This window comes from Daphnia pulicaria, chromosome 4, assembly GCF_021234035.1.
Source record: "Daphnia pulicaria isolate SC F1-1A chromosome 4, SC_F0-13Bv2, whole genome shotgun sequence".
Taxonomy (NCBI): domain Eukaryota; kingdom Metazoa; phylum Arthropoda; class Branchiopoda; order Diplostraca; family Daphniidae; genus Daphnia; species Daphnia pulicaria.
In genome coordinates this window covers 10,808,684-10,834,738 of record NC_060916.1, presented here as the reverse complement: position 1 = coordinate 10,834,738, position 26,055 = coordinate 10,808,684, and the positions used below count along the sequence as shown (strand labels likewise).

The window sequence follows — 26,055 nt, the reverse complement described above, 5'->3', positions numbered from 1 at the left end:
CAACATTTTTAATTTCATTATGCATTTTGAGCGATTTCATTTATCTAATTTTCAAACAAACGAGTGTGATGTTGTCAGCAGGTCTTGATATTGGCCTTGAAAACGGCTTCGTAAATTTCAGCGTAGAAAGAAACGAGGGAGAAGGGAGGGAAGTCGAGACAGACGGAAATGCTCAGGAGAGAGACAGTACCCCCCCCCTCGTTAACACAACAAATTTTTTCACTGAAAGAAACAATGGAGGCTAAAATGACGAACATGATTATAGATTTACGAGGGAGGGGGAATTTGCCTTTTAATGCAACCATCGACGTGAAAAATAATTTCAAAGATTTATTTCATATCATAGTAAATAAAACTTTAACTTTAACTAACGAAGTTATATCAACACTTTTGGTTCCCGATACGACGTACCTACCCGATGTGCACAATAAGTTGTAGAAACAAATCTTGCTTTTAATAGCTTGAAAACCATTTTCGATAAATTTGGATCCGAATACCGCATTCAGAAATTATTTGAAAATCACCCTTGTTTTGTTTCACCCGAATTAATATTGATAGGCAGTTATCACGCGGTTGAGCATGTTTTAAATGAAGGGGAGTCAGGCGTACTAATTGTTAAGAACCCTCGATTGCACAATACTTTTCAATCAAAAAAATTTTTCCTTGTTGTCTAAGGACGTAATTTACCTAAATCTCATGAAATAACATGATGTCAAAAATGGTGTTTATTCTTGCTTGAATCAAGATTTTGGGAGAGTTTTCCGATAATGACCCACAAGGAATTGTATCATATATTTAATTTTTTGACGTCGGCCTTGGACTCACAAATCTTCTAAAGGCGGGGCGACCAAAAACAACAGCGGAATGTTTTACTTTACGAATCTGTCCCTTTCTCCAAGATTCAACAGTACGCTAGCTAACATCCACCTCCTTGCTATGTGCCATACAAATGATATAAAAAAAGACGCCTTTAACCAACTGTTGAGTAACATCGTTTCAGAATTAAAAGATTTGGGGAATAATGGGATCGCTTTTGAAAATAATGACGGAGGGAAAATGACACTGTACGTGAAGCTTGGGAAATTCACAGCAGGCAATTAAGGCATGAACCAAGTTTTTGGATTAGTGGAAAAGATTCTGGTGACTATTGTTGTATTCTTTGCTATGCAACTCACGAAGACAAGCAGGCGCTCTAACCAACTGAGCTAACAGGCCAATGAAATCCAAATTATATTCTTAATTTATTAATCAAAGGTTCATTCATCATCAGTTAGATATACTCTGTGTGTCTTTAGAGAGAATGATTTAAGTTATCTACCAAGCAACGCTATATCAGCAGCCAATTTCAATCGTCACTATGAAGGCAATGCAAGCAAGTGATATTCATTGAGAGTTCGAAATATATTTGTAGTTTTATTGATCTGACATGATTCCCCATGGTTTGTGGTTAACTACTACTCATCATGAACTAATAATTTCGTTATATGCTATTAATCGTGGCGGGACTCGAACCCGCAGTTTTCGGATAACTACTTTCATAGAAGTCCGACGCCTTATCCATTAGGTCACACGACCTACACTTAAACAAAGTGCTAGGATTTTGCATCTCTCATTTAACCTGCTCTTCAGTAAGGTAAAACGGAAATTTTGGTAAACCAAAATAAATATTATTACTAGATTGTCTGAAATTTCGGGCAGTTGTGGCCGAGTGGTTAAGGCGATATACTTGAAATCTTTTCCTCTCTGAGGGCGTAGGTTTGAACCCTACAAACTGCAGTAAATTGCCATCTGTTTCACTTACTAATATTTTTTAGTGGAACAACTCATTTTCAATCGTTTACTATTATCTGAAATTTACGCATGATTACAAATATGAACTGTGCAGTAATGGGTATCCTAGGTCCCAGGATCTATCTCGGAACCGTGGAGCCATGACCTGTCACTTGGCGTTTCCAGAAACGTGTCTATTTTTCAGAGGCCAGTCCCGAAATGCATTATGGCGGTCTTTAAGTGTAGTTTACAAACATCAAATGTAGTCAGAGACAAATTATATGATGAAAAAATGTGTACCCATTTTGTTTACGAAGAATAGAAAAACGTCCGTACTTCCGTCCGTAAAAGATCTATAAGAAATCGTAAAATTTAAAAATGAACTCTAACGGAAAACTATTGCAATACCAATTATTAAGCCCGGTTAGCTCAGACGGTAGAGCGCGGGACTTTTAATCCTGAGGTCAAGGGTTCAAGTCCCTTATCGGGCGACTAGCCTTTTGATTTAAGTTAGTATTGGTGGTTTTCCACCATAAATTATCAAGTTAATATCGTTTGAAATCATTCACCATTATGGGCAGAATTCATAGATGTTCATAGACGACCAAACGAGTTCTCATGGTGTTTCTTTATTTTCCTTCGATGTAGGGAAATTGCGAACCAAAAGGAAGTACATTCGGATATAGGTCGTGGAACATACGCAAATAATGAAATGAGATAGTGAGAAAGAGTATCCCTCATTGTGAGAGTAGAAAGCCTTGCTATTTGATACAACTAATTGCAATAGTAAATGTATGTCCACTTATAGAACTCGAAAGCTGTAAATAGAGTTTGAAGTTAAGATTATTCAAAAAACATGGTTTTCAAGAGTGAGACGATGTCCACAGACGGTAATCTCTATATGTTTATATAACATGGGACGTTTGGCTATCTTCTAGGAAAAGCCTTGCAATATAACGTCATTCCTCGAATAGGAGATTCAACATTATCCAGCCTTTGTGGTCAAATGGATAAGGGACCGGCCTCCTAAGCCGGGGATAGCGAGTTCGAGTCTCGCCAGAGATAGCGAGCAACCGAAACTATAATTATCGAAAATCGTCGTTAAATTGGCAATTACTTTTCTGTTGTTTTACTGTTTTCAAAAAATATAACGTCATTCCTCGAATAGGAGATTCAATGTTACCCAGCCTTTGTGGCCTAATGGATAAGGGACCGGCCTCCTAAGCCGGGGATTGCGAGTTCGAGTCTCGCCAGAGGTAGCGAGCAACCGAAACTATAATTATCGAAAATCGTCGTTAAATTGGCAATTACTTTTCTGTAGTTTTACTGTTTTCAAGCAAAAATTTTCATTTGTCCAAGTGTTGGGAAATCGCTGAATTGGCATGCTTAAACTTGGAAACCTTTTCCAGCGACAATTACTTGGCAGCGGAACTTCTTCTGCTGTTTTACAGGTGAACTCTGAGCTTCTCATCCTCCTCTGCCGTCTTCACTTGTTCCTGGAGCAACAACGCGCTGACTTCAAGACGCTGGTCATGATGGTAAGGTGTATTCTCGGCAACGTGTACTTGTTGTCTCTCATCTACTTTTAGAAACTATCTAAACCTGGGTTACGATCACAGACCTCGACTTCGATGAACCTGACTGTTCTTACCACTCGAACGGACCATTGTTGAGAGCATGCCTTATCCAGGGTCGTTGCTTAGTTTGTCTTGTCTTGACTTTTCTTGTCCAGGACCATCACATATACAAAGACCTTAAGAACTTTCGTTCTTCTCTCACTGTGTATTCCCCTACTGATTTTAAACTTGGATGTTCTCCCAAAAAATGACTAGGAATCACTTCTGGCTTCACTTGATCAAATGTTTTGTAGTTACATTCACCAATAAAATGCCACAAAACGCAGACAGTAGGATTCGAACCTACGCTCCAAGATGGAAACTGATTTCGAGTCAGTCGCCTTAACCACTCGGCCATATCTGCATTATCTACTTTAGCAAAATATTTAGAAACTATCAGTAACTTTTGAGAGTGTAAAATATTTAATGTAACTACTTTTCTATGTAGAGAATGGTAGTAGAACATTCTGTAATCATATACACCGTATATGATTATGTCTGGCAGCAGTGTACACACTGCTGCAAGCAGACGATATTTAAAGCGAAGCCTAGCATCAAGAGCACGTATATTTTGTCAGTGCTCCATTTTAATTAGTTTTGAACTAAAGTAGACAATTGAATTTGCAAATAAACTTAATTTGCTACCAAAAGCGTAAAATCAAACGAGTTCTACAATGGCAATACCGTTTTTCCAAAAGGAGTGGGAAACAATCACGGCAGAAGAACTATCAACTGCCAGAGCAAGATTTGCTGGTTTCATTGAAGCCGTGCCAGTCAAGGGAAATGTTTTACGCGAGGTATATACAACTTAAATTATGAACATGTTATAAGAACAACATACTAGTGGATATGTGTGAATTTTTGTGTCTGTAAATTATCCTGTTACAACTTGACAGAAGTAACGACTAAGTCTGCATGTGAAAGTCATGAGTCTTACAATTAATCAAGCAGAAACAAACGGCAATCTGCATGTAACCAGTCATGAGTAACAACCTGAAAAATAGTCGTTCCCAGGTAGCACAGCCCATCTCCTGGATGTCCATTGGATATCTGAACATCTGATTTCCGTCCATGTCCCAATGGACGTAATCTATAGACGTTGCTCTGAGATATCTCTTGATACGACCATTCATGGATGTCCTATGGACGTAAATCTAAGATGAAAAGGGGATAAGAAACTGTATCATAAAATAACATCCTATGGATATCGTTTGGATATATATTGCGATGACTAATTGTTTTCAGTGTGTAAGCAATCTTGTGCACTATAAAGTAGTCTATCAAAACTTAATAACTAACCATATAACTAATGTGGCGTGCTGGTATCGCACTCGATTGCCATAAAAAAAGTCCGGGTTCGATTCCCGAAAATGCAAAACTTCTGTATATGAATAATAGCTATGAACGATACTAATATCAATTAATAAAACGAAAGAAACTTGAAAAGAAATATAGTAAATACAAATAAGAAATGAAATTGAACTATGCTTGTGAGAAATTCAAAATTAGTGTCTTCAGATGTCTAAGTAACGTCCAGTCTACATCCAGTTGGATATCCAAATAGATGTCTCACGGATATCTCATTTTGATGTCATACGTAGGAACATTTGGATTATCACTGGATGTCCAAGGGACATAACACTGGACGTCGAGTTCGTCTGTCAATCCATCTCCTGGATATCCAAGGGATATATCTGTGCTACTTGGGTTTGTTGGCAAAAACTTTTTTCGTTTCAGGTACTTTTTTATTATATCAACCAACATTGAACTAGTAAGTTACGTCTCTTAAATTTAAAATTTCACACAACTTTATAAATCCAAAAGCTGCATGTAACCAGTCATGAGCCAAAAGATTTACAACTAATCAACAGCAAGCAAACGACAAGATGCATGTAACCAGTCATGATCTGTCAAATACCTGGAAGGTAGTCGTTTGCTAGCGAACAAAATTTGTCTTTCAGGTACATATTCATATACTGTGGTAAGTTACGTCTAATAAAATACAATTTTTAAACCTAGGTAGAGGAAGTGTATCTTTCAGACGGTGCTTTAACAAGCCACAAAGGGCCCGTTGCCAAAAATTTGAGTTTCGTATTGTTATGGTTTGACACCAACACAATTGAGAAAGACATAGCTGCATGTACCCAGTCATGAGCTCAGTCATTCACAGCTGCATGTATCCAGTCATGAGCTCAGTCATTACAGCTGCATGTATCCAGTCATGAGCTTAGTTATTTAAAAAAAAAAAAAAAAAAAAACTGCATGTATCCAGTCATGAGTTAATTCAAAAACTACATGTAACCAGTCATGAGTTACCAAAAGTGCATGTACCCAGTCATGAGTTCATCAAAACTGCATGTATCCAGCCATGAGTTGAATTAAAACTGGATGTATCCAGTCATGAGTTATTGAAACTGCATGTATCCAGTCATGAGTTCATTGAAAATGCATGTACCCAGTCATGAGTAGACACAACAACAGGCAACCAGACAGGAACTAAATACAGTTTAATGGTATAAGACATGCGTTCATTAAAATATAACTACATGTATTAGATATGAGTTAACGATTTATTGGCACACACACAATTCAAACAATAGAGATAATTAAAAAATCTATTGATTGTAATCATTCTTGTTTTGTTTATTCCAGCAATTGGAAGCTTTACAAAAAAGTTTGATGCCGGTCCAGGATGGAATAATCGCATTGATTAAATTGACGGCCAAATTAACGAAAGATACGGAAAAAGCTGAAGCCACCGCTGTATTTGGAGAGCTACGTAAAGCTGATGAATCAATGCGCGACCGTTTGTTTGTATTACAGGTCAGTGTTATTCCATTGACAAAGTATTGAAGTTCAGCCCATTGAAATATTTATTTTAACGATGCCCCAGGTGTGGCTAAAATACGACCAGGAAACGGCAGACCAATTTGCCAGGAGAAAAGCTGGTGAATTCCTGGATCCAGATCTTGCCAAGGTCTTGGAGGAACAAGAAAAGAGAGCTGACCGAATCAAACGCGAACCGGAAGACAAACAAATGTTTCGCAGTCAACCGAAGCGATTCCGAGGATCATACTACGAAGGTCACGGCTCAAATTCACCAGACTTCAGTAGCCAACAACATTTTGGGCGCGGTGGATATGGATCACGAGGTCGTGGAGGAGGTACTAGAGGCAGAAAACAGCCAGGACCCGACCACAAATGTCACAAGTGTGGATCAACTGAGCATTTCTTCAAGAATTGCACAAAGTAAATATTGTTGATAAATGGACATAAACATTGTGATGTACGACAGGGATAAGAATAAACTTGTGATATTCAGCAAGAAATTGAGACCTTTCATATCATTTAATAAGGAAAAATCTGTATTTTTCAGGAGTTGTACGGAATTTAATGATGATGATACTAGAAACACTGAAACAATGACCCAACAGAAAGAAGCTCCCGTAGAGCAAATTGAAATTGAACAAAAAGAGACACAGCAGTCCCAAGCTCAGTTTTCACCAGGATCTATCCACTCAGAAGAGGTCAGAGAATTCTGGAAGAAGGAGCTTACTACAAATGAGTGGGTGATGTTGACACTGAAAGAAGGCTACGTTATTCCTTTCAAAGAGTTCCCCCCAAAGTATGAAGAACCCAATAATGCATCAGCTATTCGCGAAATGACTTTCACGTACGAAACCGTTCTTGAATTGAAGAATTCTGGAGTAGTCAAGTTTACCAATGAAAAACCACATTGTGTGTCACCACTCACTGTCATACAAGACCGGAAGAGACGGCTCAATCAAGAAAAGACTTTGTTTGGACGGATCGCGATGCATAAACAAATGCATAAAGGAGCAGAAGGTCACTCTCAGTCATTTTCAAAGAGCCTTGGAGTTGACACGAGAGAAAGATTACCAAGTGACTTACGATCTAAAATCCGCTTACCACCACATTAAAATTCATCCTACACAAACCAAGTACCTCGGAGCAGCAGTAACAAAGCCGGAAGGAGACTTACAGTACTTCGTTTTCTTATACCTCCCTTTTGGCTTATCGTCGGCCGTCTATTGTATAACAAAAATTCTCAAGCCAGTCAATGCTTACATACATGGAAGAGGCATCAGACATTCCATATATCTGGATGGTGGGAGAATCACGGCAGCATCAAAAATTCAAGCAGAGGAAAATCGTATTGCAGTTTATGAGGCTCTACGGAAAGCTGGATGGATTCTAGAAAACAAAAAATCAGACCAAGAGGGAGACGCAAGTCAATTAAAAGAATACTTAGGATTCCTTATCGACACAATAAATATGACTGTACGCCTAACGGACGTCAAAAAGCAACAGATCCTCAAACAAGTATGGGAGACAATTTCTCTTGGATCAAACAAGCTACCAGCCAAGGAATTGGCCAAAACGTTAGGGAAAATTGTAGCTACAGAACCAGCATTGGGACCAGTCGTCATCATGGCAGCAAGAGCCGCATATTTAAGATTGGATGAAGCTGTGTGCGACCGAGGATGGCACACACAGTTAACAATGGACAAGGAATCCATTGACGGACTCACTTTCTTCTCCGAAAACAGTTCCAATTTCGACAATTCACCAATCCGATCAGCAGCCACGGAGATTTCTGTGTTGTCAATAATCGGGCCACCAGATAATTTCATCAAGAAAGGATTTGTGGCTAATCACGCACGCACCGATAATAAAAAAAATTTGGGCCAGCGACGCGTCAGGATACGCGACTTCTGCGTATTCAATAAAAGGTGACCACCTCTATTTCCGAGGGACATTGAACGAGGAAGAAAGACGACTTTCATCAGGCCACAGGGAACTTATTGCTGTTACGAAGACCTTGAAATATTACGAGAGCACAAACGCGACTAATTCCCAAACCACAAATGTTTATTGGCTCACTGACAGTCAAAACATGACCACTTTTCTCACCAAAGGGTCTAGTAAAGGCCCTATTCAAAAGGAGGTGTTCGGCATAATGACCCTATGCAAAAAACTGAACATCAGAATAATCCCAATCCACTTGTTACGTGATGATCCACGCATTAAGATGGCAGACGACGGATCGAAGATGACGGATACAGACTATTGGCAGGTAGATCACGAAACCTACCAAAGAATTAACAGAAGATACAGTTTCACTATCGATTTATTCGCGACTGACCGCAACACAAAGTGCCAGAAGTTTTTCTCAAATTTTTACTGCACGAACACTTTTGGCATCGATGCGTTTTCGCACTCGTGGGAAGATGAAGTGGCTTGGATCTGCCCACCAATTAGAGAAGTAATCAGAACGATAAGAAAACTGAAGATGTCGAAAGTCAGTGGAGTCATTTTCATCCCCGAGTGGAAGACGGCGGATTACTGGACAGAGATTTTCGACAAAGAAGCTCAATTATTGTGGCCCTTTAAATCTGTTGAAATTCACAAACCCTACATTATCCAAGGTAATCTCAGCTACAGATCTCCTTTTACAGGACGAGCCAAAATTAATTTCCTTGCAATTGAATTTGACTCACACTAAGTGGAGACAAATTAAAATTTGTCTGGTTCATTGAATAATGACAAGCAAAATTTGTAAACCAACCACCTATTGTGATGCTTGCCTGTAAAAAATCAATTTATTGATCAAATGAAGAGTTTATGAATGGGATTTTTTATGCAACAATTCAGAGAGCAAAATACGACTTGGGATAGACAGATCATCATATTTGGCTGGCATGGAATCTGAGCGCCAGCCCCCTAATCGTTTAAGCTGTTTATCAGTTGTCATTCGCTGCTGCTGAAGTTGCTCCTCCTCTTTTCCCAGAATGCTCACCGTAGAGCGACGATTCATATCCCAATGAAGTTAATAATTTCTTCAAATCACCGAGAGCTCCACTGTAGGGTACGGCTTTCTCCGGGTTTGGTTTATTTTGCGTAGTACAAGAGGGAACAAGATACCCAACGTAAGAGGGGCCCAAAAATTGAAAATAATTAATTGTGAGTTTCACTGGACAGGACTGACTATCGGGATGGGCGGCAACCACTCTTTCACTGCCTTCAGAGTATTGATCATTCTTGCCTCCTTTGATAATAATTTTAAGATGCGGTGACGGACTTGACTCGTAGATAACATCTTCACGCTTCAATTTTACAATATCGCTAAACCTGCCCAGAGTATGATACTGCAGACAGATTCGCCCAATTGTTCTCCAAAGAACAACAGAAGCGAGCAGGCCATCTCTCCCATGAATCGGCTGATACAGCTGAGCACACATCTTAGTCAAAATTTCTTCGGTGATTGGCAGTCTAGCTTGTCTCTCATGGGGATGCGCATTTTTGAAGCCACGAAAAAGAACCGATATAGTCTAATGGGTATGTGCGACGACAGCATACGGATTCGATATTCATGGGCGATGGCAGCTCTCAGCATTTCTACTTTTGCATATGACCCACTTTGCATCATTACAAAAGATAGACATGCAACCAGTGGTTTATGGTCCCCTCCAAATTCTGCGACATCATTTTCACGACAGAAATTACGCCAAATATCGTAAATACGGTCATACTGAAAATATCAATTGGAAAATAATGTAACGACAAGAAATGGTGTATTTCAATAGCAATACCAAAAACAAACCTGCTGCTTAGTAGAGCCTTTAACTGAATTTGAAAGACAATACTGGGCGATATCCAAACCAGCAGACAAACTCAAATCGTACACCGCAACCACAGAAGATAGTTAGAACTTTGACTTTCCATAACATTAAATCGAAATTTGACCACCAAAACAAAAAGTGAATTTTTTGAATGACTAAATAAGCAGACGACAAAACGATGAAACAACAATCAAATTAAAGCAGACGATCATTAATTAGATTTAATTAGTTCCATTACTGCCACGTTTCATTCAGCGCGTTCGGGGTGTCAAACACCCGCTTGCTTGGAACCTATTTATCTGATAAGAAAAATAGTTCAGTAATTACAAAGAGTTTGTAATTACAGGTATTACGTTAGTGAACGTAATAGAAAAGTAACGTTTCATAAGTGTAATCACTAGTGAAAATGAAGAATTACAGTGGCCCGTAAGAGGATCGAACTCATGACCTCCGCGTTATTAGCACGGCGCTTTAACCAACTGAGCTAACAGGCCTATGAAATCATTATTTATTTCTTAATTTATTAATCAAAGGTTCATTCATCATCAGTTAGATATACTCTGTGTGTCTTTAGAGAGAATGATTTAAGTTATCTACCAAGCAACGCTATATCAGCAGCCAATTTCAATCGTCACTGTGAAGGCAATGCAAGCCAGTGATATTCATTGAGTGTTCGAGATATATTTTTAGTTTTATTGATCTGACATGATTCCCCATGGTTTGTGGTTAACTACTACTCATCATGAACTAATAATTTCGTCATATGCTATTAATCGTGGCGGGACTCAAACCCGCAATTTTCGGATAACTACTTTCATAGAAGTCCGACGCCTTATCCATTAGGCCACACGACCTACACTCAAACAAAGTGCTAGGATTTTGCATCTCTCATTTAACCTGCTCTTCAGTAAGGTAAAACGGAAATTTTGGTAAACCAAAATAAATATTATTACTAGATTGTTTGAAATTTAGGGCAGTTGTGGCCGAGTGGTTAAGGCGATAGACTTGAAATCTATTCCTCTCTGAGGGCTTAGGTTTGAACCCTACCAATTGCGGTGAAATGCCATCTGTTTCACGTGCTAGTATTTTCTAGTGGAACAACTCATTTTCAATCGTTTACTATTATCTGAAATTTACACATGATAACAAATATGGACTGTGCAGTCATGGGTATCCTAGGTCCCAGGATCTATCTCGGAACCGTGGAGCCATGACCTGTCACTTGGCGTTTCCAGAAACGTGTCTATTTTTCAGAGGCCAGTCCCGAAATACATTATGGCGGTCTTTAAGTGTAGTTTACAAACATCAAATGTAGTCAGAGACAAATTATATGATGAAAAAATGTGTACCCATTTTGTTTACGAAGAATAGAAAAACGTCCGTACTTCCGTCCGTAAAAGATCTATAAGAAATCGTAAAATTTAAAAATGAACTCTAACGGAAAACTATTGCAATATCAATTATTAAGCCCGGTTAGCTCAGACGGTAGAGCGCGGGACTTTTAATCCTGAGGTCAAGGGTTCAAGTACCTTATCGGGCGGCTAGCCTTTTGATTTAAGTTAGTATTGGTGGTTTTCCACCATAAATTATCAAGTTAATATCGTTTGAAATCATTCACCATTATGGGCAGAATTCATAGATGTTCATAGACGACCAAACGAGTTCTCATGGTGTTTCTTTATTTTCCTTCGATGTAGGGAAACTGCGAACCAAAAGGAAGTACATTCGGATATAGGTCGTGGAACATACACAAATAATGAAATGAGATAGTGAGAAAGAGTATCCCTCATTGTGAGAGTAGAAAGCCTTGCTATTTGATACAACTAATTGCAATAGTAAATGTATGTCCACTTATAGAATTATTCCTGGACGACGCTACCACTGAGAAGCTTGTTGTAATAATAAACTCTACAATTAGACACAAGAACACTTCTGCAATAATTTATTAACTTATAAACACGTACCTTCACAAAGCACAGAAATAAGATTGTTCAACTTAAAGATATCAAATATAACCTGGTTACAAGTCGGATGACTATCTCCTGTCAGGTGTCACAAAGAAGAAGAAGGCAAGCTAGAGTTCTAGCAGACGAAGTGAGAGAGACATCTGGTGATAGGAAGGGAGTGGGTTTCAGCAACTCAAATCTGGTTTGGCAACGCGCATTTGGGTTGTAGAGAGAATAAACACAACACGTCCCTCAAGACAAGTGCGCGAAGAAGAAATAATAGTAGTACCGGAATAGTACACAAAATAAATAAATAGAAATAAACACGAGAGAGGAATGAAATCCAAAACGTCCCTAAAGTCAAGAGCGTTATTTTGGTTGCTCACAAATGTTCAATCTTTCACGCAATTTCTCGAATCTTGGAGCAGCCAACGCCTTGGTGAATATATCCGCCAGTTGATTTTCGCTTTCGATGTAGGAGATGTCAACCTTCTTTTGTTCTTGCGCCTCCCGCACAAAGAAAAAACGCACGTCAATGTGTTTTGTTCGCTGATGGAACACAGGATCACGAATGAGGGCGATGGCGCCTTGGTTGTCGCATCTTAGTGGCATGGCTGAGGTGGGAGCTCCTAATTCAGAGTGAAAGCGCTTGAGCCATATGGCCTCTTTTGCTCCTTCCGCCGCAGAGATGAATTCCGATTCCGTGGTTGAGAGAGCGACGCATGGCTGGCGACGGCTGAACCATGAAACCGGACCGTTGTGTAGTGTGAATACGGCTCCGGATGTTGATCTCCGGTTTCCCAGGTCTCCAGCGTAATCCGCGTCGCAGTAGCCGTACAGTTCGTCGTCACCACCTCCAAATAGGAGGCCGAAGTTTAAGGTTTTGCGTAGATAAGCAAGGATGCGCTTGAGAGCTTTCCAGTGTTCTTTTCCTGAGCTTTGCTAGTATCTCGAGACTTGCCCAACGGCGTAGGCGATGTCTGGTCGTGTTAATTGGGTGAGGTGCATCACCGAGCCAATGCATTCCATGAAGGGGATTTTGGCCATTTCTTGTTTCTCCTCTTCATTTTGTGGGCACATCTGTGGTGTGAGCTTGGCGCATGGATCAGCCGGAACGGACAAAGTGGAACAGTTGCTCATGTTGAATCTCTCGAGTACGGTCTTGACGTAGTCTGGCTGTGAGAGATGAATTGTGCGTTGGATTCGGTTGCGGTTGATATCGATTCCGATGAATCGATCGGGTGGAATGGAACGAACGTCAAATTCCTTGCCAAGGAATTCCATCATCTCATTGAGGACTGCCTTGGTGCTGCTGAGAATGAGTCCGTCGTCGACGTAAAGGATGAAAATAGTGATTTCTTCATCCGCCTCCCCTTTACGAAGATGACGATAATACACGCATGGGTCAGCTATGCTTCTTGTGAGTCCAAAAAGGATGAGGAATTCGTTGAATTTGATTTTCCATACTCTGGAAGCCTGTTTTAGACCATACAGGCTTTTGATGAGTCGACAGACTTCTCCTTCTCTTCCTGGAACGATGAAGCCCTCGGGTTGTTTCATGTAGATTTCCTCGTCTAGGGTGCCGTAAAGGAAGGCAGTCTTTACGTCCAGTTGGACCATTTCTAAGTCCCTTGTAGCAGCAATGGCCATGATCACGCGAAGAGAATAGTGTTTGGCTACTGGAGCGTAGGTCTCGGTGTAATCTAGCCCTGGGATTTGCGAATATCCTTTGATGACAAAGCGGGCCTTGTATCTTGCGGGCGTGCTTTTGAATCCGGGTTTGAACTTCATCACCCATTTTCCTTCAATTGCTTTGTGGTCTGGTGGTAGCTGACATAAATTCCATGTATTATTTTGGATGAGTGACTCATACTCTTCAATAATCGCTGGAATCCAGAGTTCTGAATCGGCGCAGGAGATGGCCTCGAGATAACTGCTAGGCTCTATTGGTCGAGACTTTGTGCTTGAATTGGACGTTGTTGAAGGCAAGCCAAAGATAATTGCTAAAAAAAAAATAAAGTTATAACTGATGTCTGTTTGTTTGTTTTGTCGGTGTGCTTGTTTGTACCTTGTTTGGCTATTGATTGCCTATACTGGAGGTATCGCTCAGAAAATTTGGGACGGCGAGCCGATTGACGGGTTCTCTCGTTGTTAACTTGACGGTCAACGCGAGAACTTGTGTTGATTGCGTTAGGAGATGTGTCCTGGACGATTTCTTCATCTATAGCTTCATTGTTGATTTTCGCGCCATCTTGTATTCCATCATCAAGTGGCCTTGAAATTTCTTGAGGAATATTGATGTCGGTGGGAGCTTCGTCAAGGTCTAATTCTTGAAAGACGGGCTCATCTGTTTGTGGCTCCTTCTAAAAAAGAAAGAAATCTTTTAGTTCAGTTTTTGTTTCAGAGTGAAGAAAGAGTACTCACCGATTGCTTCTTCATGTCATTGTAGAACATGGTTTCGTCCACCTTAACATCTTTGCTAATGAGAATTTTCTTGGTGGAAGGAATGTAGACTCGAAAAGCGTTTTGAGTGTTACAGCGCCCAACGAAGACTCCTTCTGTGCTACGGGCTTCCAGTTTTGATGATACTGATGGATCTCTTATGAACGCTCGTGAACCGAAGATTCGGATTTTTGACAAATCAGGTTTCTTGCCATACCAGTAGTTGTAGGGAGTGAGCTCACCAGTTCTGGAAAGAACTCTGTTTCGGATGTAGGTGGCGTAAGAGACGGCTTCTGCCCAAAGAGATGAGGGTAGTCCACTGGAAAGTAACATACATCGGACGATGTCCAGCAGGGTCCTGTTGGTACGTTCGGCTGTGCCATTTTGTTCAGGTGTATACGGGGCGCTTGTCTCATGTCGAATCCCCTTTTCTTTGAACCAAGCGTCGTTCTCGCTGTTTACGTATTCTCCTCGCCCATTATCTGTCCTCAGAGTGAGCATGTAATTTCCAGTTTCGTTGAGCAGCGTCGCATGGTAGAGTCGGATTAGTGAGGGTACTTCAGATTTTCTTTTTATGAAGTAGACCGTAAGATGACCACTAAAATCGTCTTTAAAAGTGACGTAATAGGTAGCTCCTCCAAGACTCGGGGACGCGATGGGGCCCCAGACATCCGAATGAGTCAGTTCACCTATCCTGCCAGCTCTGTGTCGGCCTTCTTTGAGCGAGACTCTTGTAAACTTTCCTATCTCGCAGCCAGAGCAGAGTGATGCTGGAATTTCACAGTCACCATCGATGTTAAGACCAACGGTCAGATCTTGTCGCAGCATCTTCAGGAGCATTTGATAGCCAAGGTGGCCGAGGCGCTTGTGCCATGTGATGAGTGATGCTCGGATATCGGCACCATGTGCGCTATAGAGGGAGAGTTCAGCGCTTCTTCGTACATCTTTTTGAGTCGTCTGGATATCAGGTTCGAGATCAAGATGGTAAAGGGTGTCATCTTTTCTTTCTCCGGTGAGAACAATATCTTCTCCTCTCATGAACGATACCTTAAATGAGAGATTTAAGTGAGCATATACGTTATAAGTGTATGTATGTATTTTCACAGTACCTTGTTTTGCTCAAAGTGCGCTACTAATCCGTTGGCAGTAGCGGCTCCGATGGAAAATAGATTCACGCCAAGGCCTGGTATGTAGAGTACCTCCATCAGTGTGTTTGAGGTTTTTATTTGATTCATCATAATTGTGACGTTAATGCTGCCTGTGCCCCTTACGTCCAGCTTGCTGTTTCCTATTCCTGAATAAGGAAAGAGGATTTCAGTAAAGTTGTAAAATTTGTTTATAAAAAGAAAGAATTGTTACCTTACACAGACCAGCTACCAATTTCGATTGGTTTGAAATCTGAAAAGAAGCTTCTCTGGTCGGACATATTTTTCGTGGCACCTGAATCAGTAAAGAAAGCAAATATGCTTCTTGGATCAGGTTTGGATAACGAAAGTAGTCCAGTCGAGTGTTTGCCTTTACCCCCGACGTCTGGGTAGCCATGCTTTGAGTAGCAATCTTTCTCTTGGTGGCCCGGTTTCGTGCAATATTCGCATTTTGGGCGTGAGTCTTGATCAGCTCTGTAATGTTGTCTCGATCGCTTGTCTACAAATCCTCCTCGAACTCCAAAGTGTTTCTTTCCTCTTCCACGAACACCAGGATATCCACCGCGACCATGGGTGTAACCGCCATTTGCTCCTTCATTCGCGACAAAAGCTCCTTCAGTCACGTTGCCGATCTTTTGATAGGACTTCACGACATTTTCTTCGGTAAGAAGTCGCTGAAGGAGATGATCTAGAGTGCGGTCTGCGGCTGGAACGCTTGCCCATACAGATCTCACGATGCGAAAGGTTTCTGGAAGAGTGGCTAAGGCCTTTGACACCAGTTGGATGTTGCTGAGTGGTTGTTCCCGCTCTCTGAGCTTGTCGGCCACGTTTGAGAGCTTTTGGATGTGAGTCCTCATGTCGTCGCCTTGAAAGGGTTGAAGATTGAATGTATAATTAGCTTTGAGGAATTTAGTTTGTAGTAGACTATACAAGATTATACCAGTCGTGTAGTTGAAGTCGTAATAGTTCTGCCATAGTAGGTGCAGATGCTCTTCTGTCTGCAGTTGATACTGTTGGTTCAGCCTTGTCCACATTTGAGTTGCGTTCACGCATATATACAGGTTTTCCTTCATTTCCTTAGTTATAGTTGCCATGATGCAGTTTCGAGCTAAGACGTCCTTTCGTGTCCATTGCCGTATGGCTGCTTCATTCAAAAGTAGATTTTCTTCATTGCGTTCCTGTTAGGAGGAAAAGAAATTATGAAGTTGTTAAGATTGCCACATGCTATCGCATGACATCGTCATAGGACGAAATAAATCAGTAATTATTGCAGCATGAATGACTATCAGCGTTAGGGCTGATTTGAGCTAGTAACTAGCAAGGTGAGAAATGCCCTTTAAAATAAGAGTCTTACTTGACGTAGGAGACAAAAGAAAGTATTACAAAAAAAGGAATTTGGAAACATTCACAGATGGCACTTAGACCATGATCATTTGGTGTGACGTGGTTTAGATGGGTCTGTGAATGTGGAAATCAAAATTTACATATAACAAAAAAAGGAGAATTGCAAGATTGATGACTACGATAAAGTTTAAAGAATTTAGACTGAAGTTATATGGAATGGAATGTGGCATTTCACACTTGTATGTGCCATAGGGCAAGCATGTTCAGTAACCATAGGGCATTTGACGCTTAACATGTGCCATAGGGCAAACTTTTCAACACGTTCTGTAACCAGAGACTAGTTGAGTGATAAATTAAAAGTTTGTTACCTCCTCTGGACATAACTCTGTTCCCAACACAACACGATCAATCTCCATTGCCTGGAAGCATAAGTGTATCTCATAGTTCCATTCTCTATGATTCGCGCCATCAAATTTTGGCACGTGAGAAACTGCTCTCAAAGAATTAAAGTCTTGTGCAACGTGTTCGGCCATTGTAGTTAAAAGCTACGTTAATCTGGGCCCATAACCTGTTTTAATAATAAACTCTACAATTAGACACAAGAACACTTCTGCAATAATTTATTAACTTATAAACACGTACCTTCACAAAGCACAGAAATAAGATTGTTCAACTTAAAGATATCAAATATAACCTGGTTACAAGTCGGATGACTATCTCCTGTCAGGTGTCACAAAGAAGAAGAAGGCAAGCTAGAGTTCTAGCAGACGAAGTGAGAGAGACATCTGGTGATAGGAAGGGAGTGGGTTTCAGCAACTCAAATCTGGTTTGGCAACGCGCATTTGGGTTGTAGAGAGAATAAACACAACAAAGCTTATGCATGCTTTTGTTTTCTCCACCATCGACAGCTGCAACTCTCTTTTGTATGGACTCCCCGAGAAGCTCCTGGACAGACTTCAACTTGTCCAAAACAAGGCGGCGAGGATGGTGAGAAGAGTGAAGAAGCATGATCACATTACTCCGCATCTGATGGCCCTGCACTGGCTCCCGATTAAGAGCCGTATAGTGTTTAAGATCCTCGTTTTAACGTTTCACTGCCTTCATGGATCCGCTCCAGCTTACTTATCTGAACTCATCAAGCCCTATCGCCCAGCATTGCAGTCCCGATCGGCAACGTCTCCTAACCTTCTATGTATCCCTAGGATTCGTCTTGAGACGTACGGTGCTCGCTCTTTCAGTCATGCCGCTCCGACGCTCTGGAACAAACTACCGGAGGATATTAGGGCGATGAATTCTATGTCGTTGTTTAGATCTCGTCTCAAGACGCATCTCTTTAAGATAGCATACATGTAGTTACGCAAGTTTGTCTCTGCCCAATGTAAGCGCTTTGACCATTTCATGAAAAAGCGCTATATAAATCCTGTAATAATAATAATAATAATAATAATAGAACTCGGAAGCTGTAAATAGAGTTTGTAGTTAAGATTATTCAAAAAACATGGTTTTCAAGAGTGAGACGATGTCCACAGACGGTAATCTCTATATGTTTATATAACATGGGACGTTTGACTATCTTCTAGGAAAAGCCTTGCAATATAACGTCATTCCTCGAATAGGAGATTCGACATTACCCAGCCTTTGTTGCCTAATGGATAAGGGACCGGCCTCCTAAGCCGGGGATTGCGAGTTCGAGTCTCGCCAGAGGTAGCGAGCAACCGAAACTATAATTATCGAAAATCGTCGTTAAATTGGCAATTACTTTTCTCTTGTTTTACTGTTTTCAAGCAAAAATTTTCATTTGTCCAAGTGTTGGGAAATCGCTGAAATGGCATGCTTAAACTTGCAAACCTTTTCCAGCGACAATTACTTGGCAGCGGAACTTCTTCTGCTGTTTTACAGGTGAACTCTGACCTTCTCATCCTCCTCTGCCGTCTTCACTGGTTCCTGGAGCAACAACGCGCTGACTTCAAGACGCTGGTCATGATGGTAAGGTGCATTCTTGGCAACGTGTACTTGTTGTCTCTCATCTACTTTTAGAAACTATCTAAACCTGGGTTACGATCACAGACCTCGACTTCGATGAACCTGACTGTTCTTGTTGTGATTATTATCTCTACAACCCAAATGCGCGTTGCCAAACCAGATTTGAGTTGCTGAAACCCACTCCCTTCCTATCACCAGATGTCTCTCTCACTTCGTCTGCTAGAACTCTAGCTTGTCTTCTTCTTGTGTGACACCCGACAGGAGATAGTCGTCCGACTTGCAACCAGGTTATATTTGATATCTTTAAGTTGAACAATCGATATTTCTGTGCTTTCTGGAGGCACGTGTTTATAAGTCAATAAAGTGTTGCAAAAGTGTTCTCGTGTCTAATTGTAGAGTTTATTATTACAACAGTTCTTACCACTCGTACGGACCATTGTTGAGAGCATGCCTTATCCAGGGTCACCCCGTTGCTTAGTTTGTCTTGTCTTGACTTTTCTTGTCCAGGACCATCACATATACAAAGACCTAAAGACCTTTCGTTCTTCTCTCACTGTGTAATCCTCCTACTGATTTTAAACTTGGATGTTCTCCAAAAAAATGACTAGAAATCACTTCTGGCTTCACTTGATCAAATGTTTTGTAGTTACATTCACCAATAAAATGCCACAAAACGCAGATAGTAGGATTCGAACCTACGCTCCAAGATGAAAACTAATTTCGAGTCAGTCGCCTTAACCACTCGGCCATATCTGCATTAACTACTCTAGCAAAATATTTAGAAACTATCAGTACCTTTTGAGAGTGGAAAATATTTAATGGAAGTATTACAATGGCCCGTAAGAGGATCGAACTCATGACCTCCGCGTTATTAGCACGGCGCTCTAACCAACTGAGAGCTAAGCCAACAGGCCTAAGCCGAGTGGTTAAGGCGATAGACTTGAAATCTATTCCTCTCTGAGGGCGTAGGTTCGAACCCTACCAACTGCGGTGAATTGCCATCTGTTTTACGTGCTAGGATTTTCTAGTGGAACAACTCATTTTCAATCGTTTACTATTATCTGAAATTTACGCATGATTACAAGTATGAACTGTGCAGTCATGGGTATCCTAGGTCTCAGGATCTATCTCGGAACCGTGGAGCCATGACCTGTCACTTGGCGTTTCCAGAAAAGTGTCTATTTTTCAGAGGCCAGTCCTGATATGCATTATGGCGGTCTTTAAGTGTAGTTTACAAACATCAAATGTAGTCAGAGACAAATTATATGATGAAAAAATGTGTACCCATTTTGTTTACGAAGAATAGAAAAACGTCCGTAAAAAATCTATAAGAAATCGTAAAATTTAAAAATGAACTCTAACGGAAAACTATTGCAATACCAATTATTAAGCCCGGTTAGCTCAGACGGTAGAGCGCGGGACTTTTAATCCTGAGGTCAAGGGTTCAAGTCCCTTATCGGGCGACTAGCCTTTTGATTTAAGTTAGTATTGGTGGTTTTCCACCATAAATTATCAAGTTAATATCGTTTGAAATCATTCACCATTATGGGCAGAATTCATAGATGTTCATAGACGACCAAACGAGTTCTCATGGTGTTTCTTTATTTTCCTTCGATGTAGGGAAATTGCGAACCAAAAGGAAGTACATTCGGATATAGGTCGTGGAACATACACAAACAATGAAATGAGATAGTGAGAAAGAGTATCCCTCATTGTGAGCGTAGAAAGCCTTGCTATTTGATACAACTAATTGCAATAGTAAATGTATGTCCACTTATAGAACTCGAAAGCTGTAAATAGAGTTTGTAGTTAAGATTATTCAAAAAACATGGTTTTCAAGAGTGAGTCGATGTCCACAGACGGTAATCTCTATATGTTTATCCCTGAGGTATATTTATATACGAAGGTCCTTAACAATATAGGGTGTGGGGTATAGGGGGTAGGGTAGTAGTAGCTAGTAGTGAAATTCAGAGGGTTTAATGTCCATTTAGTGTTCCTTTATACGTTTCTCCCCTGAATGACCAATCGTCACCAAATTTTGTACATAATTCTGTCAAAATTTGATACATTGCGTAACGGGGTTTTCATTTGTTTGTATTACTGTTTTAGAAATTTAATATGCGTATTTGTTACCTAGCTGGTTGCCGAATCCTAGTTAGTGAATTCGCTTTTTTTGCGTAACCTTCCAACTGTCAGTGCATGCTCAGCAGTGTAAACAAAAAGAAAAAAAAAGTTTGGATCTTTTCTAGCAAGAAAAGTTTTCTGCTATGGGAGTGGAGAGTATTAATTATTTGATTTGGTTTTTATGTTCCATTTCGATTTGTCTTTATTCTTCTTTTTACTTTGTATTTTCCCACTTTTATTTTTTTAACCCTTTTTGTTTTATTATTACCTCTTTTTGTTTACTATTTTTTATCTTGATTTTAATAAATTTGGCTGTCAGTAAAATTTCTATGCCTCCTTTTTTAACAGTTAGTCATCAACCAAGAAGTTGAGAAACATTTTAAAAATGTTAGATTATATTCATTTTGAAGCTCTGGGTCATCTCTCCAATCTTCCTCTGTCCTCTCCTCGGTCATCAAGATCTTCTTGCGGTCGTGAAGAGTTACCACCGATCTTCCACTTCCATTTACCTCGGAAAGCTTATTCAGAGGAATTTTCAAAAATTTTAAACTTAGTTTTTTTTTCCGACTTGATGGAGATTCGAACCCCTAGCCATGCGAATGGCAGCCTGGGTTGATGACCATTATACCATCATTGTTATATTATTGGAAGAATAAAAATGGGTATGATGGTAGCTCGCTATCTATTAGCCAAGACTCATGTAATGCAACATGTGACCGCATGGTATAATTGTATTGTTACTATAGTAATAAGTGTTACTTTAACTTAATCTGAACATGAAGTGCGACGTGGGGTGGCGGGGCGAAGCCTCCGCCACTTTTGTTTAACCTCGATTTTTTGTCTCTTTAACGTTTAAAAAAATTCCCGAAGGACATTACCGAAGGAATCTTGTATAACATGGGACGTTTGGCTATCTTCTAGGAAAAGCCTTGCAATATAACGTCATTCCTCGAATAGGAGATTCAACATTACCCAGCCTTTGTTGCCTAATGGATAAGGGACCGGCCTCCTAAGCCGGGGATTGCGAGTTCGAGTCTCGCCAGAGGTAGCGAGCAACCGAAACTATAATTATCGAAAATCGTCGTTAAATTGGCAATTACTTTTCTGTTGTTTTTCTGTTTTCAAGCAAAAATTTTCATTTGTCCAAGTGTTGGGAAATCGCTGAAATGGCATGCTTAAACTTGGAAACCTTTTCCAGCGACAATTACTTATTGGCAGCGGAACTTCTTCTGCTGTTTTACAGGTGAACTCTGACCTTCTCATCCTCCTCTGCCGTCTTCACTGGTTCCTGGAGCAACAACGCGCTGACTTCAAGACGCTGGTCATGATGGTAAGGTGCATTCTCGGCAACGTGTACTTGTTGTCTCTCATCTACTTTTAGAAACTATCTAAACCTGGGTTACGATCACAGACCTCGACTTCGATGAACCTGACTGTTCTTACCACTCGTACGGACCATTGTTGAGAGCATGCCTTATCCAGGGTCACCCCGTTGCTTAGTTTGTCTTGTCTTGACTTTTCTTGTCCAGGACCATCACATATACAAAGACCTAAAGACCTTTCGTTCTTCTCTGACTGTGTAATCCTCCTACTGATTTTAAACTTGGATGTTCTCCAAAAAAATGACTAGAAATCACTTCTGGCTTCACTTGATCAAATGTTTTGTAGTTACATTCACCAATAAAATGCCACAAAACGCAGATAGTAGGATTCGAACCTACGCTCCAAGATGGAAACTGATTTCGAGTCAGTCGCCTTAACCACTCGGCCATATCTGCATTAACTACTCTAGCAAAATATTTAGAAACTATCAGTACCTTTTGAGAGTGGAAAATATTTAATGGAAGTATTACAGTGGCCCGTAATAGGATCGAACTCATTACCTCCGCGTTATTAGCACGGCGCTCTAACCAACTGAGCTAACAGGCCTATGAAATCATAATTTATTTATTAATTTATTAATCAAAGGTTCATTCATCATCAGTTAGATATACTCTGTGTGTCTTTAGAGAGAATGATTTAAGTTATATACCAAGCAACGCTATATCAGCAGCCAATTTCAATCGTCACTGTGAAGACAATGCTAGCCAGTGATATTCATTGAGTGTTCGAGATATATTTGTAGTTTTATTGATCTGACATGATTCCCCATGGTTTGTGGTTAACTACTACTCATCATGAACTAATAATTTCGTCATATGCTATTAATCGTGGCGGGACTAGAACCCGCAATTTTCGGATAACTACTTTCATAGAAGTCCGACGCCTTATCCATTAGGCCACACGACCTACACTTAATCAAAGTGCTAGGATTTTGAATATCTCATTCAACCTGCTCTTCAGTAAGGTAAAACGGAAATTTTGGTAAACCAAAATAAATATTATTACTAGATTGTTTTAAATTTAGGGCAGTTGTGGCCGAGTGGTTAAGGCGATAGACTTGAAATCTATTCCTCTCTGAGGGCGTAGGTTCGAACCCTACCAACTGCGGTGAATTGCCATCTGTTTCACGTGCTGGTATTTTCTAGTGGAACAACTCATTTTCAATCGTTTACTATTATCTGAAATTTACGCATGATTACAAATATGAACTGTGCAGTAATGGGTATCCTAGGTCCCAGGATCTATCTCGGAACCGTGGAGCCATGACCTGTCACTTGGCGTTTCCAGAAACGTGTCTATTTTTCAGAGGCCAGTCCCGAAATGCATTATGGCGGTCTTTAAGTGTAGTTTACAAACATCAAATGTAGTCAGAGACAAATTATATGATGAAAAAATGTGTACCCATTTTGTTTACGAAGAATAGAAAAACGTCCGTAAAAGATCTATAAGAAATCGTAAAATTTAAAAATGAAATCTAACGGAAAACTATTGCAATACGAATTATTAAGCCCGGTTAGCTCAGACGGTAGAGCGCGGGACTTTTAATCCTGAGGTCAAGGGTTCAAGTCCCTTATCGGGCGACTAGCCTTTTGATTTAATTTAGTATTGGTGGTTTTCCACCATAAATTATCAAGTTAATATCGTTTGAAATCATTCACCATTATGGGCAGAATTCATAGATGTTCATAGACGACCAAACGAGTTCTCATGGTGTTTCTTTATTTTCCTTCGATGTAGGGAAATTGCGAACCAAAAGGAAGTACATTCGGATCTAGGTCATGGAACATACACAAACAATGAAATGAGATAGTGAGAAAGAGTATCCCTCATTGTGAGAGTAGAAAGCCTTGCTATGTGATACAACTAATTGCAATAGTAAATGTATGTCGTCTGCTGGTCTGCGCCCTGAGAGGCTGCGTCCTAACGGGGCTCCCGATATTTTTCAGTTTTTTCTGTGTAACAACAGTGTGTCTTCTCTTTTTTGAACGGAATTTTGTGTGTGCTGGTAACTGTCTTTTTCTACTGCCTGATGGCTGACTTTTGCTGTTAATTATTATTAACTTTACTAAGCTGGCTGTCACTGTCAGTGCTCGCAATATGCCTTGGGCAGAATGTCGTCTGTTGTTCCTTTCTCTTCGTGGCTCTCTCCTACCTCCGCTGTCACCCAGTGCCACTGCCACTATTTTACGTCTGAGGCTTGACAAGGGCTCCAGTTTGACACCAAGTAATTATCGTGGCTGCAGGAGTGGTGTTTGTGTGAAGAGATTGAGAGCATCAAAGAAGTTCCTGCCCATTGGTCTACTTAATGCGAGATCAGTTGCCTCAAAACCCGACGTTATCCACCACCATCTTCTCACTTTTGATCTTGATGTCCTTGCCATTACTGAGACCTGGCTTACACCTGAGCATGGAGATGAGATTTTGGCCAATACCATTCCTGAAGGATACGTTGGTATCCATGTGCCAAGAGTTGGTCGACGAGGTGGTGGGATTGCTGTCATTCACCGTTCAACGATTCGTGTCAACCGTCTCCCCATTGTTTTTGAGTCACCATTTTCTGAGCACTTAGCCATATCATTGACAGTAAATACTGTGTTTGTCAAAATTGCAATTATTTATCGACCACCTTCAGTGAGCTGTCCAAAGTTTCTCTCTGACTTTTCCGACTACCTTGAAATTCTCTCTGTCGGTGCTGGAAAACTCCTGATTCTTGGTGATCTTAATATCCATGTCGATGACAATGCATGTTCTATTGGTCGTAAGTTCCTTGCTACTCTTGATTTCTTCGGCTTGTGCCAACATGTCTCTACACCGACTCACGTCTCTGGTCGCCTACTTGATTTGGTTCTCTCCCGTCTTGCTGATAACTTTGTCATGCATTGCTACACCTCTGATCTCATCAGTGACCATTTTGCTGTCCATACTCTTGTTCAAGTGCATCGACTGGTGCGTCCTCAAAAGTCAGTGGTGTTTAGGAGGCTGAAGTCAATTGACCGTGAAGCCTTCGTTTCCGATCTTCTTGCCTCTTCAATATTCATCGATCCAGAGAACGACACTGCGAGTTTACTTGCCCAATACAACACCGATGTCCGGGCGGTTCTTGACAAGCACGCTCCCCTGATCACTAAGCGTCTTACGGTGAGACCTGACAATCCCTGGGACTGTGAAGAGATTCGTACCTGCCGGCGGAGCCTCAGGAGATGGGAACGGAAATATCGTGCTAGGGGTCTTACCATCGACCGAGAGTGCCTTACTAACGCCCGTGAAGCTTTAAAGAAACTGATTTTCGAGAAGAAATCATCTTTCATCACTCAGAAGATAACCGAGTCTGCTGGTAAACGTTCTCTCTTCAAACTGGTCGACTCTTTTCTCCTTAAGAAGCCTGCACTGCGACTCCCGGATCATGACTCACTGTCATCTTTGGTAGAGCGATTCAGCGTTTATTTTGACACCAAGATCTCGACTATTCGTTCTGTCTTAGATTCCACTGACTCCTTTCCAAGTCTTGATGAATCTGTCAACCTGAAGTGTGATTTCTCTCTGTTTCGGCCCATCACTATCTGCGAGACAGTTGCTCTGATCATGTCGTGCCCAGCAAAGTCTTCACCGCTTGACCCTCTTCCAACTTCCCTCCTTAAAGAATTCGTAGACGTCCTGG

The 26,055-nt window shown here is 40.7% G+C and overlaps 2 protein-coding genes and 10 non-coding genes across 12 annotated transcripts; 9 read left to right on the top strand and 3 right to left on the bottom strand.

Annotated features, from left to right (window-relative positions):
- The first annotated feature begins 2,188 nt into the window (after positions 1-2,188).
- Trnak-uuu lies at positions 2,189-2,261 on the top strand. The gene has a single exon. It is a non-coding gene; the product is annotated as a tRNA-Lys (tRNA).
- Positions 2,262-2,956: 695 nt separating this feature from the next.
- Trnar-ccu lies at positions 2,957-3,029 on the top strand. Its single transcript has one exon. It is a non-coding gene; the product is annotated as a tRNA-Arg (tRNA).
- A 639-nt stretch (positions 3,030-3,668) lies between these two features.
- Positions 3,669-3,750, bottom strand: Trnas-cga. The gene has a single exon. It is a non-coding gene; the product is annotated as a tRNA-Ser (tRNA).
- A 223-nt stretch (positions 3,751-3,973) lies between these two features.
- On the top strand, positions 3,974-7,097 carry LOC124337699. Its single transcript, XM_046791733.1, has 5 exons — positions 3,974-4,183; positions 6,039-6,209; positions 6,280-6,635; positions 6,763-7,011; positions 7,085-7,097. Exons 1-5 carry the CDS (start codon positions 4,061-4,063, stop codon positions 7,095-7,097), a joined length of 912 nt encoding a protein of 303 aa, XP_046647689.1. The 5' UTR covers positions 3,974-4,060.
- Positions 7,014-8,913, top strand: LOC124337698. Its single transcript, XM_046791732.1, has 2 exons — positions 7,014-7,903; positions 8,046-8,913. Exons 1-2 carry the CDS (start codon positions 7,110-7,112, stop codon positions 8,911-8,913), a joined length of 1,662 nt encoding a protein of 553 aa, XP_046647688.1. The 5' UTR covers positions 7,014-7,109.
- A 2,090-nt stretch (positions 8,914-11,003) lies between these two features.
- Trnas-uga lies at positions 11,004-11,085 on the top strand. Its single transcript has one exon. It is a non-coding gene; the product is annotated as a tRNA-Ser (tRNA).
- An 8,479-nt stretch (positions 11,086-19,564) lies between these two features.
- Positions 19,565-19,646, bottom strand: Trnas-cga. Its single transcript has one exon. It is a non-coding gene; the product is annotated as a tRNA-Ser (tRNA).
- Positions 19,647-19,801: 155 nt separating this feature from the next.
- Positions 19,802-19,880, top strand: Trnas-uga. Its single transcript has one exon. It is a non-coding gene; the product is annotated as a tRNA-Ser (tRNA).
- A 400-nt stretch (positions 19,881-20,280) lies between these two features.
- Positions 20,281-20,353, top strand: Trnak-uuu. The gene has a single exon. It is a non-coding gene; the product is annotated as a tRNA-Lys (tRNA).
- A 2,357-nt stretch (positions 20,354-22,710) lies between these two features.
- Trnas-cga lies at positions 22,711-22,792 on the bottom strand. Its single transcript has one exon. It is a non-coding gene; the product is annotated as a tRNA-Ser (tRNA).
- A 630-nt stretch (positions 22,793-23,422) lies between these two features.
- On the top strand, positions 23,423-23,504 carry Trnas-uga. The gene has a single exon. It is a non-coding gene; the product is annotated as a tRNA-Ser (tRNA).
- A 400-nt stretch (positions 23,505-23,904) lies between these two features.
- Positions 23,905-23,977, top strand: Trnak-uuu. Its single transcript has one exon. It is a non-coding gene; the product is annotated as a tRNA-Lys (tRNA).
- The last annotated feature ends 2,078 nt before the right edge of the window (positions 23,978-26,055 follow it).